The sequence below is a fragment of the Dreissena polymorpha genome, chromosome 8 (genome assembly GCF_020536995.1).
Source record: "Dreissena polymorpha isolate Duluth1 chromosome 8, UMN_Dpol_1.0, whole genome shotgun sequence".
NCBI classification, from domain to species: domain Eukaryota; kingdom Metazoa; phylum Mollusca; class Bivalvia; order Myida; family Dreissenidae; genus Dreissena; species Dreissena polymorpha.
The window spans coordinates 88,051,879-88,072,662 of NC_068362.1; the positions used below are offsets into that span (position 1 = coordinate 88,051,879).

Sequence of the window (20,784 nt, forward strand, 5' to 3'; positions counted from 1 at the left end):
AATCATGATATTTATTCAAAGACAATTAGTCAAAGAAAAGAGAAAATATTATAGTTCAACATAACGTGTTTGTTAAAAAAGACCATTGGTTGGATAACAATTACGCAGTGTATTTTATTTAAAATTTATGTTCAATTAAACATAAATTGTTTAAACATTACACAAGTACTTAAGTATTCCATCATGTAACATTTGGTTAATTTGATATGTTTGCAGTACAGACTGAAGTACATGTTTTAGATTCTTACAAAAATGTGTTCAGATTAAATGCAGAACTGACGGGAAAATTCTTGCATACCACACATAGCATTTCAAAAATGTGTCTGACCCATAGCATTATTGCATTTTTATACACAGACTCCGAATCACATGTATATGCGCAAACATACAATCTATGTAGCTTCTCTATGAAGAATTACAATGTCCGCCCTATTTTTTAAACCTTCAACAATATTATAATGAACGTTTTTGTTGATTGAATAACAAATATACCACACATAGTATTTCACTTTGTGTGTTTTCAAACACGCGGTTGCACTTTTTGGAAAAAATACTTAATTTATTTTGCGCAAACTTAACACAGTTGTGTATTTTGATAATGACCGGGCTCTCGTTTTTTTTAATGGTTTTGAATTAATGAAGAAATTATCAGAAACGTACCTGAAGCGATAGTTTGTTGAATCCGATTGTCCCACACATAGCCGAAAAAGTCACGTGGTACAGGCACCTTGTCTACACAGGTTGTTGTTTTGAAAAGTATGGTATCTGCGCGCGCAACCGAACCTGATATCCGGAATATCCGAAACCGGAACTGGAAATTTTCGGAGTAAATAACCAGCGTCTCCTGATTGATCATACTGATAAATTAGAAAAAATGATAAAATTTACGGCTTTTAAATATTTTAAAACTCTTCTCTCTATTTATTGTAACTATATTTCGAATAAAGCATCAGCATTCTTCGAGTAAAACATTTGTCTTCATTCAGGGACTTCCCCGTTCGATGACGTCATCACAAAATTTATCCAAGTAACGAATGCCGTCACCGTTTTGTGTGTACATAGCAAGTGTCAACACCGACCGCTACTCGCTTTTCTATTAAAAATGATGACAAAACAAGAAAGTGCTATTATTTATTGGACGATTGCCATTGAGGAACAAACACACGATTGGTTCGGCATGTACTCAGGTACCAAACTTTTTCAAACAACAACCTGCACGGTCAAATACTCGATTTCATAATCATTTCATATAGTGTTTTTCTTTCACTGTCTAAGTCATGCATAACATTTAAATTTAAAGGTGGTAAATCACATTTGAGTATCATTTCAACATGACCAAACTTTGTTATCTCATATTCTAGATATCTATTTTATTCTATTGAAAACAATACAAGAATTTAGCTTAATTTGTATGCCTCACAAAATGGCATGATTCAAACAAATATTGCTACCTTTGACAATATCTCATAGTGAGGGAGAAAGTGCTCTTATTTACATCTGAGCTCACCTTTCTGGTAATGAACATTCTAAATTAATTAATTGATAATTACTACAAATAGTACAATGTTTATAGATACTATAAAATGTGATTGATTCAAGCAATCAAAAGATGTGATCAAATGTGATTAACCATATTTAAAACATAAATTCAAATAAGATATAAATAACTTTGAGGTGGGTGACGTGACAGTCGCTACCTTTAGTACGGTGGCTGACTTGACATTCTCTACATTGAGTACGGTGGGTGACGTGGTAGTCGCTACCTTGAGTACAGTGGGTGACGTGACAGTCGCTAACCAAAATGACTTTTAAACAGTAGTTAGAAATATACAAATTTATTTAATCCTAGTATTTTGGTGCTTAAAAAATATATACTTTCAAGTGTAAAATTATCAAAGTGTTATATCAATAGTATTAAATAACATGTTTTGGTGGCTGACATAATTATCGCTGACCTACCTTGCATTTATTCCTCAATGATGGTAATTTGAAATTACTTTGACATTAAAGGCTCAAAAAGGAAAATAAAACAAATATGCTGCCTGGCTCTGTGAAATCTAAGTACAGTATGCAACATTGAGAAATCATTGCTGATGCCAGTGAGAATTATAATTGAGAAGGTAGCAACAGTTGGCTGTTCTAAATTTTAAAATTGTAGGTTCTAGTTCATTGTTTAGTGTTTTAAGGAGGTAATGCCAAGGACATACATAGTAGATAATATATTTATCCTTGGTATATACAGATCTTTGTTTGCTGCACAATTTGTTTATAGTTTCATGTGTTACGCAACTTTCACCTTCGATATATCTTCTCTTCAGGTATACATAATTATCGAAGTACAGGTCACTTTATGGTTTAGATTATTACTTATTAAAATATTAGGGTTATTTAGTTACAAGGACTGTTCTGTTGCTCTTATCCGCAGTTGGTATTCGAACCATATATATTTTACCAGATTTGTTCAAAATAAGGTGATTTTATCTCAACTATACACAGTCGGCAAATTAATTAGCGCCATTTTTACAAACAGAAGCCTGTGTGGGCTTTTCAAACATTAAAGGGGCTTGTTCACACTTAAATTGCATTTTTTTGAAGTTTTTCATTTAATGCTTTAAATTCATAAATTTAAACATCGCAAGTAACGTGCTCCAGTATAAAACAAAAATAAAGTTAAAATAAGAAAGAAAAAAGTAAGCCGCACCAAGGCTCGAACCACTGACCCTTGGATCGGTTTTTCCCCGACTAAATATATATTTTAAATATATATTTAAATATAAACACGCAGTGTGACAACAACAACAAATATGGCGGAATCTGTATTGTCAAACACGGAAGAAGAAGGTAAAAATATGTTTTTTTATTGTTAAACTCAATAGTGCGTATGATTTTTTTTTTATAAAAGTAGATTAAAATAGTATAACTGATCAAATCATTCGTTTTCGTTACATAAGTATATGCATATACATCACAGAACGCGTAAATACTGATTCTCTCGTTTACACTTAAGTTACAGACAGAGACTAAAATTAAAAGCCAAGTTGAAAACAGAATTAACTTTAGTATTCGCGCATATAAATAATATTTATCATTAGCCTTGGAGTACTGAGATCATTTAAACATTACAGTATCTTTTTCTTTCCTCAGAACTGACATTGACAACATTATTTGTTGGCAGGCAATTCAAGATGCTGATTGCTGTGCATTCATTGACATATTCATTATTGTGTGTTATATGACAATGACATTTATTATTAACTAAAATGCATTTGAATGGTACTGGTAGTTTATTAATTTAAACCCAAAACTCATAGTTAACCCTTTAAGCGCTGGAACCGAATTTTGAAGGCCTTTGCAAACAGTTTGGTTCCAGATGAGACGCCACAGAACGTGGCGTCTCATCAGGATCCAAACTGTTTGCTATTCTGATAGTATTCTGTGAAAAAAATCGAAGAAATGGCTAATTTTAGAAATTCAGCGGATGACATTTAGCAGATTACAAATTTCCCAGCATGCAAAGGGTTAAAGCGGGTATATACGATTTTTTATATGTGTTTAATTGTAATATATTGATAAAATATGTTACAAAAACACAAAATAGGCCAGAAAAATTATACATTAAAGCCGAATTTCATAAAATGCAGCAAAGACAAATTAGCGCCCGAGCCGATAGTGACGTACATATTTTCCTACAATAACCGAAGCATTCGTCTTTGTATTAGGATCGGAGATAGTGTTCGTGTGTCGTATGAATAGATATCGTTGCAGAATTTCAAATAAACCGTTAAACTAAGTTTAGATGCACATCGTACATGTATGGTATACATGCTGGCGAATTCGGCTGTACAGCCGTTTTCAATTTCAGAATTAAATATCTGGCTTATTTCGCATTTTTCGACACATGTTCTTCTTAACTTTTATTTTAATTTATATTGAAATATATATATAATAAGTTTTTTTTACACAGTTTATATAAATTCATAAATATTTAACTAAATCGTATATACTCGCTTTAATGTATTTATATCAGTTTCTTCTGCACAGCTATTTTATAAATAAACTGAATAACGAAAATATTTTTGAAAATAGTAACACAGTTTAGTAATTCATGGCATCAAATGCATGTAGCTGGCGCCAGACAACTCGCCCCAATACCAACTTGCCCCAAAACAAACTCGCATCAAACATATGGTCACTCACTCTAACCAAGAGACAACTCGCCCCAATTTATTTTCGTGCATCTTATTGTTTCTGTATTTAAAGTATTTTGTCTTTATATTCTTTGTTAATTTAGCAAAGTATGTATATATTTTGATAAATGTGTATTTCAACAGTACATTGTATTTTGAATAAATCAAATACAGGTCATCTGAAATGCATGTATCATTATATTTGTAAAAGCCAAGAATATTCTGGATATTCCTCTTTTTTCAAGTGTTTTGAATATCCTCAAGATTTGATTTCCTGAATGTCGAAGAAAACTTATTAGATAATAAACCACATATTTACAACTCACTTTTTTAATAGAGACCATAAATAGTTTTAAAAAGTGGTTTAAATTGTGTATTTACTTTTTCAATAGGATACAACCATAATTAAACCAAGAAGTCTATGAAGAAGGGATCACTGGATTTTGTCACTTTGGTACAAGAAACAGAAAAGGTATACTTATTTAGCTGCATTTTTTTTTCTGTTGATTTCATTTGAGAATATTGAAATAATTTGTAGATAATGTTTTCAGATATTCAGGCAAGTTGAGATTTCATTGATTTTTTTTTTAAATGTCATTTCACAATATTCTTGAATGGAAATAGATAAAAAACACAGTTCAACGCACTAATTGTTGATAAATAAAACAAAGTCTTTGTATGTAAAACTGTGTTGCTACATGAGCAAAGAATTTAAAAAATAATCCTACACTACACTAGGTGAATATTGAAATTTTACAAAACAAACTGACAGGAATGTTTAAAAATGGTGTCATGAAAAATAAAAAATTCTATATGTACATGTAGCTACATCTTGTGTCAAAATTTTTAGCTTTATGTTCAAAACATTTATTGTTAAATGCAGAAATTACTTTTCAAGGATATCATAGACCACCTTACTTATACGGAAGCATAGGAGCTGTTGAAGGAAATTGCTTCCAGACAGTCAGCAGTTATCACTGACAGCCTGTCCTGGCCCAGCTTGCACCATCCTCAAGCTAACCATGATGGTGTGTTTGCAAGAATTGTCCATTTGGTAGACCATGATGAAGACCAACTTTGTTGTGGCATGGCCTGACAATACTGTACAAGCCAGAGACCAGTATGTTTACTGTTGTTGAATATGACCCATTTTTCATGTTTATTTTTCTGTGGGCCTGTTTAACAGAATTAATAATGCACTTTATCTATTTCAAATATGTTATTTTTCTGTGGACTGTTTAACGGAATTATCAATGCATTTTATCTATATCAAATATTTTATTTGTCTGTGGGCCTGTTTAACGGAATTAGTAATGCATTTTATCTTTATCAAATATTGTTGCTTGTAATATGAATATAGAACACGTAAAACTACTCATGTAATTGTCTCAGCTTAAAATCAAAAGTGTAGAAAATTTAACTCATTTACTGTCGAAACAGTGGCCATTATGTTCCTGCATCTTAAAAGTTGGACAATAACAAAAGTCGGTCCGTCCACCAGGTGAATGTCAGACGATAACTCAAGAACGCTTGGGCCTAGGATCATGAAACTTCATAGGGACATTGATAATGACTCGCAGATGACCCCTATTGATTTTGAGGTCACTAGGTCAAAGGTCAAGGTCACGGTGACCAGAAATAGTAAAATGATTTTTGAATGATAACTCAAGAACGCATACGCCTAGGATCATGAAACTTCATGGGTAGATTGATCATGACTTGCAGATGACCCCTATTGATTTTGAGGTCACTAGGTCAAAGGTCAAGGTCACGGTGACCCGAAATAGTAAAATGGTTTCCGGATGATAACTCAAGAACGCATACGCCTAGGATCATGAAACTTCATGGGTAGATTGATCATGACTCGCAGATGACCCCTATTGATTTTGAGGTCACAAGTTCAAAGGTCAAGGTCAGGGTGACCCGAAATAGTAAAATGATTTTCGGATGATAACTCATGAATGCTTTTGCCTAGGATCATGACACTTCAAAGGTACATTGATCGTGACCCGCAGATGACCCCTATTGATTTTCAGGTCACTAGGTCAAAGGTCAAGGTCACAGTGACAAAAATCGTATTCACACAATGGCTGCCACTACTACGGACAGCCCATATGGGGGGCATGCATGTTTTACAAACAGCCCTTGTTTATTTATGGATAAACAGCACTTTAACATCTTTATGACAGTTTATGTAAGGCTATTACAATAAATGGTTGTTTATAGACTGATCAACAATGGAAAACAATACATAATCTATACATAGCATTGTGCTTTGATGTCATTGTTAATGGAACATAAACAAATGTGGTGTGCAGCACGCACTCAACATTGACTATGGTAGCTTATACCTAAAAGAGTCAATAATTCCTTTTCATAGTCTTTACTTGTGACAAAAAAATCTGGAACTTTGCCCATTGTTTATGTAGTTATTTGCCAGACAAGGTTTTTACTTATTCTTCTTTTTTCAGAGTGATCTATGATTGAATACTTTGGATCCTATATTTTTATAACAAAACAATTAACAAAATTCACAATACCTTACACACTTAAAACTCAAATACATATTCTCATGGCATTTTAGGGCACTTGTATGCTATGTTCATCAGTATTTTATCAATGATATTTCTGCCCTATGTTTATAAGCAGTTCACTTATTAAAATCACATGTTATCACCATGATGATGACAGGACAGTCGACCATAATGTCACAAATTTGGTCACGCCTTCATATTACACAAATAAATTCAAGCATCATTTCAAATACTTAAGTCATCTACTGACTGAAAAAACAGCCAGGGTCACACATGCACTTTCATACTCAATGGTATACATCCAATAAAACCATGCTGCCAAATTCACACAACATGTTCCTACCCATAGTCAGTTATTGATTTCAGCTTTGTCCATTTTTTAATTCATAATAATGGTATGTTGAAGTTAGTTAAAACAACATAGTTACATACACCATGTACCAATTTGTATGAGTAAATCTTCATATTGTTTCCAGGTTGCTTGCCCTTGACCTATTGGATTTTGCAGCTCCTCATTAGCCGCAGGTGGATATATAAGGGGCAATTGTAGAGGCATTCAGCTTTGGGGCAATTGTAGAGGCAATCAGCATTTGATAAGCTGAATCAAAAAGGAACTTTGATCGAAGGGTTTTTTCCTTGATGAAATCTGTGTACTCAGTGCATGTACGTGTATCCCTTCTTTTCATTGATTGGCACCACCGTCCAATTGTTGGCTGCCTTCAATTTACTCTGAAATAACATATAAGCATATTTGTAATTTTGAAATGTACACTAAAACTTATCATAAAAACTATGTATGAAATTTGTTTGCTATTTTAAACATTATTTTATTCATATCATGCCAATCAGGTAACATACCAATACTTTTCTGGGCTACTTGATTCACCAGTATTAACTTATGAACCTACCAATACTTTTCTTGACTTCTTGATTCACCAGTATGAGCTTATTATATGATGAAGTTATCATACTTGAGTCACTAACTGACAATTACTGTACATCTAGAGATTGGAGGAGAATGGCATTGAAATAATTTCATGACCAAGCACCATGCAAGTTATCTGAACGGTTCAGAAAACAAACCAGCTATCGGATATCCTCTGGTTTTCATAACATAAAAAGTTTTTGGGAAAAAAAATGATAAAGCAATTATATTACCAAGGAACTTTAGGAAGCACATAGAATCTTATTGAATATAAATATATTATTTTATCAATTAAAATATGCTAAGACAGGGTTGTTTGCATACTCTTAGTAAGATGTTATCTCTCCAATTCCTGACACATGACCAGGTGTGGTACTGTAATATATAACATATGTATATGTATATGTAACATAATATAAACGGGCAGTACCCGGCTCAAAATAACCACCCGAATATATGTTGTATTCGTCTTTATTATTATACGAATTCCATGTCACTGAAACATATATAAACATGGTATCAGACACTATATTATTATATGCAAAGTAACAAATATATAAAACATATCATGTGTGGCCTTTAACAAGTTACAATGAAATATATATAAAAGATCTGGTAACATGATAAATGGTACATATACAGCATAAACATACAATTACATGAGATCTCAACTCTTTCTCGTTCTCGCTTACCATTTGTGGAATGTGTACGGAACTCTCTCTCAATCTTATACAATTCTCTGCGGGTGCTGTGCTACTGCTGCAAATAAGATTATACATGTGAAGAGTATGGGAAACTGTGAATTATAGGAATCGTTAGCACGTTTAGGATGGCAATGCTGCTTTTCTGAATTTAACCTAATTACTTATCAAATATGAGTTATATCAACTCACAACATAAATACAACTCAATGCAAATACAAGAAAGAGTAAATGCAAACAGGTAGAAATAGAACTAACCTTATATTGAAGTAATGGCAACTCTGTACTATAAATGTACATCTTAAAAGTAGATGTGTACAGCTCTGTGTTCAAGTTAGAAGTGACCAGAAGACAAAGGAAAGGGCGGGAAAATAACTGGTCAAGCCTGACTGAACAATTATATAAACTGGACATGTGTAACTCACATGCTTGACTGACTTTAACTCTAAGACTGGCCACAGGAGCACAGCTTAATAAGTAACCCAGGTAAACACAATGCGTTATATGGAAATAATAACATTTAAAACAGAACACATGAACAGAATCCGTGAAATGAATATTTCAACCCTGTTACAGACTTCCCTGGCCCGAAAAATGATGTCCTCATCATAACAAACCAAGAAGAAAACAAAATTGTCATGTCACAGTAAAAACAGAATCGTCCGTCAACAAATAACCTTTCTATACAAAATAGATACAATACCTATCTATCTCACTATACTGTTTATAATAACAGCATTGTACAAGCAAGAACAACATACTTTATCGAAACTACATCCACTAGTTATACTACTGAATAACTGATACATACTTACCTTACATAAATGTATAAATATGATTCTGACTCTTTTCCTCCTGCTCTTCAGAACTGTGTCCTCACATTAAAATAATACATTAAAAAAATCAATTGATACTATATGCAATATCAGCAATTCACATTGTTAATAAGAAAGTTACAAAAATAACATCACGTCACTCGCATGAAAACTCACTGAAATTTATTTCAGAGATAACTCTTTCTGATAATTATTAATCAGAATAATACTGCCCGAACCTTGCAAAAAAAAAAAAAACATCTGATATAAAATACACACAAAATACATACACAATATTGTTTAAAATATGTTAAAACAAATTTTTAATGAAAATTTCATTGAAAAATACTAGAAACCATACGTCCAGCTGTCTTACTGTCTAATTGATTTAAAACACCTGAGGCAATCAATTTATTTAATGCCTCAAACCTGGCATCTTGTGGTCTTGGTACCACACAAGCATTCATCTGGTAATCCTTATACCGATCTGGAGGTCGTCTCTCTCTGACAGATTGTCTTGGTTTTGGTGTTGGAGCTCTAGTATCCGATGTAGACGTCTCTGTCCTTATCGGTTGTGCTTCATCCATTTCTATAGGGACTTCAATTTCTTCATCTTGATCTTGTATAGGGTATTCAGTAATGTCTGGTTCTTCAGTGATGTCAGCTTCTTGCGACAAATCTACTTGATGAGGTACGTTTTCAGGCATCTCTTCTTCGTTGTTCTCTTCTTCATTCCCTGCTGTAGATTCAGGAACATCTTCAACAACGTCATCTACTCTATCCTCTGCTTGTATTAATTCTTCCCTATCTTCGTTTCGTTGTTCTCCGGGAACTTCACTAGAAATATCATCTCTGTCTTCTATCCTCGATTCTTCTGTAGACATATCTATGTTTTCCGTCCTTGATTCTTCTCTAGACATATCTATGTCGTCAGCTAGGATATGGGCGTCCCCACCTCTTGAAAAATATACAAGATCTCCTGCATCAGACTCATCCTCATCATCGTCTTCCATCTTTTCTACTTCTTTGGATGCATCCTTGGTCTTCTTGTCTGATAATTCTTCTACTTCTTCTTCTGCTACGTCTACAGGTATGCTGTTACCTGAAGTAGTCTCCTGATTATCCCGGAACTCTTCTGCTTCATCCTGATTAACCAACAGGCGCAGATGATTCCTGTGCAGAGTTTTCTCCTTACCTGATTCTGACCTGACACGATAGACTGGTATATGGTCATTTACTTGTTCTAGGACAGTAAAAACTTCCTCTTCAAACTTATCTACCAGTTTGTGTTTTCCTTCAGTATGGGATAGGATTTTTACAAGAACCTTATCCCCTACTTGAACTCTTGCTGCTCGAGCTTTCATGTCATAATACTTCTTTTGCTTACCTTTGGCATTTTCTACATACTGTTCAACTATTTCTCTTGTCCTCTTCATTCTCATCTTTAAATGTTCAATGTAATCTTTGGTTTCTTTGGTCTTGAATTCTGATGTTACTTGTTCAAACTTGGTGTCCATGGGTAATTTTGCTTTACGTCCGAACATTAATTCGAAAGGTGATACTCTTGTCGATTCGTGTGGAGTACAATTGTAGCAAAATACCAGATGCTTAATGTAATCAGTCCAATGTTTCTTCTGATCATTCTCTAATGTTCCAAGCATGCCTAGTAATGTTCTATTAAATCTTTCTGGAGTTCCGTTTCCTTGAGGATGGTAAATAGAAGTATGAGTTTTCTTTGTATTGGTTAATTTGCAGAGCTCTTTGATTATCTGTGATTCGAAATTGGCTACTTGGTCAGAGTGTAAAGTTGTTGGAATACCATACTGAACAACAAAATTGTTATAAAAGGCTTCGGCGGTTGTTTTCGCTGTCTGGTTCTTTGTCGGAATGGCCATGGCAAATTTGGTATAATGATCCGTTATCACTAGGATGTTACTATGTCCTTTAGATGGTTCAACTGACAGAAAGTCAAAGCACACTAATTCTAATGGATAAGTTGTATTCACATTAATCATTGGTGCCCTTGTATTCACTGTTGTCTTTCTCCTTAAACATCGATTACATCCTGTGACATGTTTCTCCACATCTGTTGTAATTCCTGGCCAAAAATAGCGTTCTCTCAGTAATCTTAGTGTCCTATCTCTTCCAGGGTGACCACAGTCGTCATGAAATCCTTCTAGTATTTCTCTCTTATAGCAGTTTGGTATAACGAGTTGTTCAATAATCTCTTCATTCTCATGTAAATTCCTGTACAGAATGCCTCTCTTTATGATAAAGTTTTCAAAGTTCTTTTTCATTATGATATCTCCAGGTAGAGTATTAAATTGGGGTAGGGTCTTGTCTATAGTTGCTATTCTCCACTTTTCAATTAATTGATCTTGTCTCTGTGCTTTCCTAATTTCTCTTAATTCAAGCTGTGCTATAGGTTGCATTGGTGTTTCTGTAGCTTCTATGATGTTGAGTGACAATGCTGGTAGTGTGTCAATGAGTGCTGGTGTTATGTACTTGCAAATTGTTTTCACTGTGCTGTTGTCTATTTTGATGTTTTCATGTTGTTGTTGGTCTATGATTTTGTGGTGAGGATATCTGCTGAGTGCATCTGCATCTGTGTTGTTTCTGCCTGCCCTGTATATGATGTCAAAGTTGTAATTGCCCAAATCTGATGCCCATCTTTGCCCTGTTGCGTCTAATTTCGCTGTAGTGAGAATGTAAGTGAGTGGATTGTTATCTGTGAGTAATGTAAAGTGAGTGTTGGTTAAGTAATCTGAAAACTTTTCGGTGACTGCCCATTTTAATGCCAAAAATTCTAATTTGAAAGCTGCGTAGTTTGATTCTGATTTACTGAGTGACCTGCTTGCATATGCTATGACGTGTTTGGTGTTGTCGTGATGTTGTTGATATAGCACAGCTCCTAAACCCTTACCTGATGCATCCGTGTGTACTTCAAACGGTAAGTTGAAATCTGGATATGCCAGAACTGGAGGTGTAGACAGAATTTCTTTCAGATTAGTAAATATATCTTCTTCAGTGTCTGTCCATTTCCATTCCTTCAGTGGTTTCTTCTGTCCCTTCTTTGCTTTGGTTGGTGGTAACAGATCATTCAACGGTCTCGTAATTTTGCTAAAGTCTTGAATAAATCTTCTGTAATATCCAGCAAATGACAAAAAACTTCTCAATTCTTCTGGTGTGCTTGGTGATGGCCAGTTTCTGATCTTGTCTATCTTACTTGGGTCAGTTTCAATTCCTTTACTACTCACAATGTGTCCTAGGAAAGCTATCTTTTCTCTGAAGAATTCACATTTTTCAGGAGCTAGTTTCAAACCAAATTCCCTTAATCTGTCAAAAATGGTGTTTATGTTATGTAGGTGTTCCTCAAAAGTTTTACTAAAGATGATAAGGTCGTCCAAATAAATAACGCAGATCTTCATATTCAAATCTCCTAGCATTTCCTCTGAATTTCTTTGAAATGTTGCTGGAGCATTTGTCAATCCGAATGGCATTTTTCGGAAGTGGTAAAACCCTAGTGCTCCTACTGTAAAGGCTGTTCTTTCCTTATGCTCCTCCTCAATTTCAATTTGATGATAACCTGATTTCATATCCAACGTAGAAAAATACATCGCCCCCTGTAAACAATCAAAAACGTCTTCTATTCTGGGAAGGGCATAGGAGTCTTTAATAGTCTTGGCATTAAGATTTCTAAAGTCTATACACATTCTGAGTGTTCCATTCTTCTTCCTAACAAGAACTACTGGTGATGCCCATGGAGATTTGGATGGTGTTATTATACCGCATGAAAGTAACTGTTCCAGATGTGCTCTAACCTCTTCAACCATGTTAGGTGGTATCCTGCGATGTCTCATTTTAAATGGCGTTTCGTCATGTAGATTTATTCTATGTTTGGTTTTCGTACACGTTCCTATATCTGTGTCAGAAGTTGAAAATAAATCCTTGTGTTTTTGAAGAAGTGTTTTTAATTGTTCTCTTTGTTCAGGTGTTAAAATGTTGTCTTTGTCGATGTCCAAGCTTTCTATCAATGCCTCTTGTCTTCTCTTCAAATCTTCCTCTTCCTTCAGGTGTCTCCTTGTTGTATCATCTTCAATGTCAACTGGCTGTAGCTCTGCAATGATGGCTCTGGGTGCTATTGTAACTGTATTATAGGTGACGTTAGATAACTCCACTACATACTCATTCTTCTTAAAGTCATAATTCACGAGAGCTGGTCCGATGTCAATGAAGTCAGGAAGTGATGAATCTCCTGTCTCTGATATCAATGCATTACATTCACTGTATGGTAGTTTTCTATAAGCTGTCACTGGTATAGGTTTGGTTTGATTTGGTCCTATGGTAATCTTCTGTTCAGTAGCACATCTCAGTATAGCCAGACAATTCTTGTTTCTTCTAAGTGCTTTCTCTCTTATTACTAAACATCTAAAGCTTAAAAACCATGGAGTATGTAAATTAGCCTTCTGTAAAAATTGTTCACCAAAATTATCTTTGCAGTCTTGTAGTAATGTTTTCAATATGTTTGTTCCTAGAATTATTGGAGTTCTTGCAGAGTATTTCGTATCTGGTGATATCAAAAAGAGACATTGCTTTGATGTTGCTTTCTCCAATCCATTTTCAATACTAATGGTAGCTTCTATACATCCTAAGTATGGGAGTTGTTGACCATCAGCGCATTCTATGTTGATCATTTCTGTCAGTGGCTCTAATTCAGTATCAGCTAAGTGTTCTTTATAGAATGTTTCAGATATAATACTTACGCATGATCCAGTGTCCAAAAGAGCTGTGGTTGTATTGTTATTAATATTCAGGTTGACTTCATTCACATCTCCAACTAGTTGAGGGTCTTTCTTAGTCTCTGGTGTGCTCCTCTCCGACCCGGCGACTGGAGCACAAACTAGTTTTGGGCACTCCCTAGCAATGTGTCCACGTTGATTGCAGTGGTAACAGGTGGGCATAAACGTGGTTGATGACAGTGGCCTTGATGGTTCCCTTCTTGTTGTTCCTCTGAAACCCCTCTGATCTGGCCGGAAATGTCTATCATAACCGTGTTGTCCACGCCGAGCACCTCTGCTGATAAATGGTGTGTACTGGTTCTCTGACTGACCTGTTACTTTCTCTCTTTCTAATCTATCGATTCTTTCATTCAACCTTTTGAGTTGTGACAGGACCTCAGTCAATTCTGGTGCTGTTGTATTTACCGCAGGGTTGGCTGGCTTTGTTGTCTCTCTTTTCTCCTCTCTATCTTCAGACTCCATCTTTCTTAGATAGATTTTAAAGGCGTCATAATCATGTTCTGTTTCAAACTTGTAAGCTGCCTGCTGCCTGAGTTCCTTCTTCAATCCTTGGTATAAGACCCCTTTAATTATATTGTCATCCTTCTTAATACCCCCCAAAGAAACTGCCTTGTCGTACAAGTCTTCAAGCTTAGAAGAAAATGATGCAATGGACTCTGCAGGTTGCTGGGAACAATTGTAAAACTTTCTTAGAATAGTTTCCTTCGTTTCAACATTTCCATATGTACTCTCCAGCTTCCACATAACTTCACTCACTGTAACCTTTGTTCCTAGTCGTCTTAATATGTCAGCCACATCTTCTTTGGCAGCCTTTCTTATTCCAAATAATATTTGCTCTTCTCTGAATATCCTATCAGCCATCAAAGACTGAACTTCAAACTTGAAACTCTCCCAACTGGCTTCTCCTTTTCCACTAACCCCTCCAAAGGTTGATATCCTGGGGTAGCTACTACTATTGAAGGTTCTGTCATCCCCATATCTTCTTTCCTCAAAGGTTCTTCTGTCCTCAAAGTGTCTTCTGTCTTCAAAGTGTCTTCTGTCCTCAACATATCTTAAAGTATCAGCTGACCTATACCTATCTTCAGCCTTTTCCCGACATCTATATGTGGACATAAATTTGATTAAGTCTTCTGTATTTTCAATTTCAGGCTTAACATCAAGCTTCTTAAATGCTTCAAGCAATTTCCTATCTTCCTCTGTAATATCCTGACCTCCTTCTTCTTGAACAGTCTCCATAATCTTCCCTTCACTTGATGCCATGTTCATTTAACTTCAAATTCAACTTTCAATTATCAGTGATTTAATGCAACCTATCAATTAATCAATTAATTAATTCTGTCAAATAATCAATTCATGTCAACTTCAAAGTCAATAGTTTCCGAAGAAATAATGATAACCCTTCCAAGTATATTGTGTTTCAAAGAAACACTAATCTCTTCCAACATACATAGTATAATATAGCTTAGACCAAATAAAGTTCAAAGTCAGTTAAATGCTACCCAAAATTCAAAGTTGCTGCCAATAAAACAACAAACAAACACCTCACTGATGTCAGTATTGCATCAACTCAACCTTAAGTTCAACCAAATAAATCCTCAAAGACTAATTAAGTTGCAATTCAAAGTGAACTTCTATAAAATCAATTCAAAGTATAAGTACAAACAAATGAATCCACTTTAAATCAAATTCAATAAGTGAAAACACCAGTTAAATCACTTTTGCACTGTCTGAAAGTCAATCAATAATCACCAAGTATAATGAATAATAAATAAATCACTTGTGCGCAAACGGATCCTGGACTAAGAATATTATCACAAAGTATAAAAAAATAAAGTTAAGATACAAGTAAATTAATTGACCCACAATGAACCAATCAATCAAGTATCACAACTAAAACAAAACATCAAATTCAAACTTCAAAGTATGAACAGTGATGCACTTTCACACAATTTCAGCAACGTTCAAACTAATTCGGTCACAAAAGCACAAACCCAAAATTGAATGAACTGAAAAATAGACTCCAAAGTACAAGAACAAGCTAACACACTATTGCGTCAACTTAAGTCACAACTAAACATGCACAACTTCAATCACCTATATCAAACAGAACTTCAACACACTATGTGTAAATGGAATGCAATGTAAATGAAAATAATTAATTATCCAAAATGTCCAAGAATAATTCCAAATAAGATATGAAATGAAATTAACTAAGTATTTCCATCCGTAAACTGCAAGGAAGAACCTAAAAATCAAAGTCCAACTTAGAATAATACAATATAAATAAAACCAAATATTTCAAATCAAACCTAAGTATCAATAATAAATGAAAATATTTCACAAAAAAATAAAGAAGTTTAAATAAGTGTTCAAAATAATTTCAAATTAAATTCAAATGAATAAATTGCACCAAGTATTTTAATTCAAATCACTCAACCTACACTGTGTTATAAGTATTAACTTCAGAAATATTAAACGCCAAAATAAAAATGCAATGCCCTGAGACAAATCAAATTAACTAAAATAACAACCAAAGAAGCCGACCACAAATGTGTAAACAGATTTACCTGATATCAGCTCACACGGGAGACATCTGTCCAAAACAGACCTTACCTACATGTACATGTACTACTACACTGTGTTGAGAATTACTACTCTACTACAACTTCCATATAAGGTAAAATAGTAGTCACATGGTCTGTCAGTGAAAAAAATTCAGTCATGTGTCAACCAATGAAAACCAAGGAAGCGATGATATCCAAACTCAGTATGCAAATTAGGGAATTCTATATCCAATCAAAACCAAATCATGTATAATCAAGGTGAACAAGTGTAACCTGATGTACTGTTAGCAATGCATAAACTCAGGAATGCAGCAAATCAAAACAAACACTCACACAGTAATAAAATGGAATACAATGGACTAAATAGAATTAAGGCCAAAATGTAAAAGGGCTGGATAAAGGTATGGACACTGGGAAAGGGATTATATGAGAATTTATAGAATAAAGAGGTTAAAGGGATAGCAATGAGTTGGTTACAAAATTAATGAATTTATAATCACTTTATGAATAAATTCAAAATAGCAGCATTTCAATGTTTTTAGTAACTGTTGATAAAGGATGAAGAATAGATCTTATAAAGATGTAACCGTCACCAAGTAATTAGAGCAATCAATTATATTAGGTAAACAAATAATATATTCTCTCTCTCACTCACATACATATACTCACGGTTACGAAGAAAGGTGAAGAATACACATATGCTGAATATAGGCCACAAATGATTAAAAGTCTGAATATGATACACGATAACTATTTAAAGATGTCCACTTCACAATTGTCCACACGGTAGGTACACGATATTGCACTATAAATCCTCGGAAATGTTCTAAATACACGGTTAAACGACTCCCACTTCCGCTACGTCCTCAACGACCCGTCCAATAAGACTCTTCCTACGTACGCTCAGTCCTCAACGACCCTTCCACGACTTCTCCGCTTTCCACGGGCCGCCATCTTCCTCTCGGGTCCGCAAAACACGTTGGGCGCCAAATATAAACGGGCAGTACCCGGCTCAAAATAACCACCCGAATATATGTTGTATTCGTCTTTATTATTATACGAATTCCATGTCACTGAAACATATATAAACATGGTATCAGACACTATATTATTATATGCAAAGTAACAAATATATAAAACATATCATGTGTGGCCTTTAACAAGTTACAATGAAATATATATAAAAGATCTGGTAACATGATAAATGGTACATATACAGCATAAACATACAATTACATGAGATCTCAACTCTTTCTCGTTCTCGCTTACCATTTGTGGAATGTGTACGGAACTCTCTCTCAATCTTATACAATTCTCTGCGGGTGCTGTGCTACTGCTGCAAATAAGATTATACATGTGAAGAGTATGGGAAACTGTGAATTATAGGAATCGTTAGCACGTTTAGGATGGCAATGCTGCTTTTCTGAATTTAACCTAATTACTTATCAAATATGAGTTATATCAACTCACAACATAAATACAACTCAATGCAAATACAAGAAAGAGTAAATGCAAACAGGTAGAAATAGAACTAACCTTATATTGAAGTAATGGCAACTCTGTACTATAAATGTACATCTTAAAAGTAGATGTGTACAGCTCTGTGTTCAAGTTAGAAGTGACCAGAAGACAAAGGAAAGGGCGGGAAAATAACTGGTCAAGCCTGACTGAACAATTATATAAACTGGACATGTGTAACTCACATGCTTGACTGACTTTAACTCTAAGACTGGCCACAGGAGCACAGCTTAATAAGTAACCCAGGTAAACACAATGCGTTATATGGAAATAATAACATTTAAAACAGAACACATGAACAGAATCCGTGAAATGAATATTTCAACCCTGTTACAGTACTTCCTTGTGACACAAATGACAGGCCAGGACCTGGCGGGGGCTGATGACCGTCACGGCGTGCATAGGTGAAGAGTTTGTTGTTCTAACATTATGCTGAACGGTCAAACTTGCAATAGTTTGGCCGGCACGTCTTCCTAAATACCTTAAATTGAAGGTTTGTTTTAGACTATAAAATTGATCGAATATCAATTAAAAGAAACAACAAAAGTGATGTTAAAATCAGGGAATAAACTGTATAATCATATTATCATATCATGATAATTGATTACATAATATAACATATACATTTGCATACCAGTATATTTTATAATATAATATATACCGAATAAATTAATCATTCATAATTCATCATTTATCATTAATTTGATGCTTCATTTAACTCGTGTTGGAGTGTTCCTTATTAGTTATAACGAATTTATTAAATTGATACGAACATCTTGGCATAGGGGCATAAAGGCTTATTTTAAAAAGCGCAATGAACAAATTATGTTATCAGTGCGTATCTGGTTTCGTTGCAGAGTAAAATATCCATACAATAAAACTAAATACCTATCCAAAATTTTGCTAAAATTCCTTTGTTAAAAGGCAACACTTGCCAAAAACTAAACGTAGCTTCTAAAATATGACTTACAATTCGTGTGTTTAAGCCATTACCCTGTCTTCGTCTTTTCCAACGATACTCCTATGGTTCTGCAAACACTCAGTCTTGTTGCCAAGATTGAATAAATTCGAGAGATGTCGCTGGCTCCGGCTTTTGTTTCTCTTTTTTTTGTATTTTCGATCACAGAAATGAGATGCATTGTTTGTAAACCAAAAGCGGATAAGCGCAGCGCGCATGCGCAGGCTGCATTCTGGTATACTAGTTGGGATCCCATTCACAATTTCTGACTAAAAATAACTCATTTCGCGTCTGAGACGCTTTATAATTTTCAGGTTTTCAAATCGTCAAAAATATCATTTAATGGAAATTTTAGAGCATGGAAACAATTTGGTATTTTTTAAAGCAAATATCATAACTACAATGAAACTTTGCAAATCCGAAACAATTTTTTTCAATTTTGTCAATTTATAAAAGTGTGAACAAGTCCCTTTAATTCATGTGAGCTTTTGAACTGACACTATACTGTTCTAAATCATAACAGAATATCAATTAAATGTAATTTGTAAAATTTTCCTAAGCAAGGTAATCATGCTATTATACAGAATTGCAGTTTACCTATATATTTTTCAAAAGGTCACATAGCTTAATTGGAAGAGCAACCCAGGACAATATCATATGATCAATATCATCAGATGGCTCATGGGTGGATTCGGGTTCGAATTCCGATCTGACCGTCGTAGGTAAACCTATGGTTGCAAGGTTGGCAACTAATAGTGTGACAATCTGTTTTGGGCGGGGTTTTGGGCTAAAAGTTCTGTTCATCAGGTCGCATGAAACCCTTTAATATGGTCCGTTTGCTGTTTAATTGCTGATTAACATAATAATTAAAAGTTTATTTCCTTATTTTAATACCAGTGCCTATATTATTACCAGTCTTTACGAACCCAATGTTCTTCTGTTAGGAAGTGCCTATATAAATATAATAATTTTATTTAAAATGATATTATGGGCATCTAACAGTATAAAGGTGTCTATCGCAACCGTTGTTTATTTTTGCTGTTTTCACTTCATATACATAGAGAATACTAGGTTAGGGTTGAATACAGAGAAGTTAATTTTGCGAGGCTTAGAAAGCCGGGAACGCGAGCCTTGGCGAGCGCTTTCGGTGTTCGAGCCGAGCAACATAAACTTCTCTGTATTCAACGCTAATCCTAGTATTCTATTTATCTCATTTGATTTTTTTTCATTGCGTGACATTTAACATAAAAAGATCTAATAACCTTAACAATAATTTTAATTTAGTCCTAAAAGCGCTTAAAATCTATGAAATGTAACCATGCGTAGTGATATAAATGTATTTGTTCTGGTTCGCAAAATAGTCTTTAAAAAATTCACACACAAACTGTAAAACAAGTAAAAATATCACCATATGCCTCGATTCAATTTTACGCAGTATGCGAATTGTAACGCATTACGACCGCGAAAAGAAGATTTTACTTTGCTATAATTCATTTTATTTTCGAAAGAAAATGATCAAAATTCAATATGGCGGCGATTGCTCCTGACAAAATGATGTCGATGTCAACATACATGTACACCATCGACGACCTTGACAATTTCGACGAGTAAACAGACAATTGCAGCGACTGACACTTTATTTGACTTAATATACAGGACAATACGTTTTCCGACTTCGGACGACGAATTTAAGGACGCGTAGAACTGTCACGTAATCGTTCATAGTTCATGGACGACACATAGTTATAACAATGTTCAGAACCCTTAAATTACTGATGTGTAG

At 34.5% G+C, this 20,784-nt stretch overlaps 1 protein-coding gene across 4 annotated transcripts; it reads right to left on the reverse strand.

Annotated features, from left to right (window-relative positions):
* Window positions 1-8,101: 8,101 nt before the first annotated feature.
* LOC127843276 (uncharacterized) lies at window positions 8,102-17,172 on the reverse strand. Of its 4 annotated transcripts, none has more exons than XM_052373185.1 (3): window positions 9,163-17,172; window positions 8,339-8,405; window positions 8,102-8,142 (listed from the first exon to the last, which is right to left on the reverse strand). In XM_052373185.1, the coding sequence occupies exon 1, from the start codon at window positions 15,225-15,227 to the stop codon at window positions 9,498-9,500; it is 5,730 nt and encodes a 1,909-aa protein (XP_052229145.1). In that variant the 5' UTR covers window positions 15,228-17,172; the 3' UTR covers window positions 8,102-8,142; window positions 8,339-8,405; window positions 9,163-9,497. The 4 variants fall into 4 exon arrangements, with proteins under 4 accessions (XP_052229145.1, XP_052229144.1, XP_052229143.1 ...); XM_052373184.1 differs by having other exon boundaries at window positions 8,606-17,172; XM_052373183.1 differs by having other exon boundaries at window positions 8,102-8,405; window positions 8,606-17,172.
* Window positions 17,173-20,784: the final 3,612 nt, after the last annotated feature.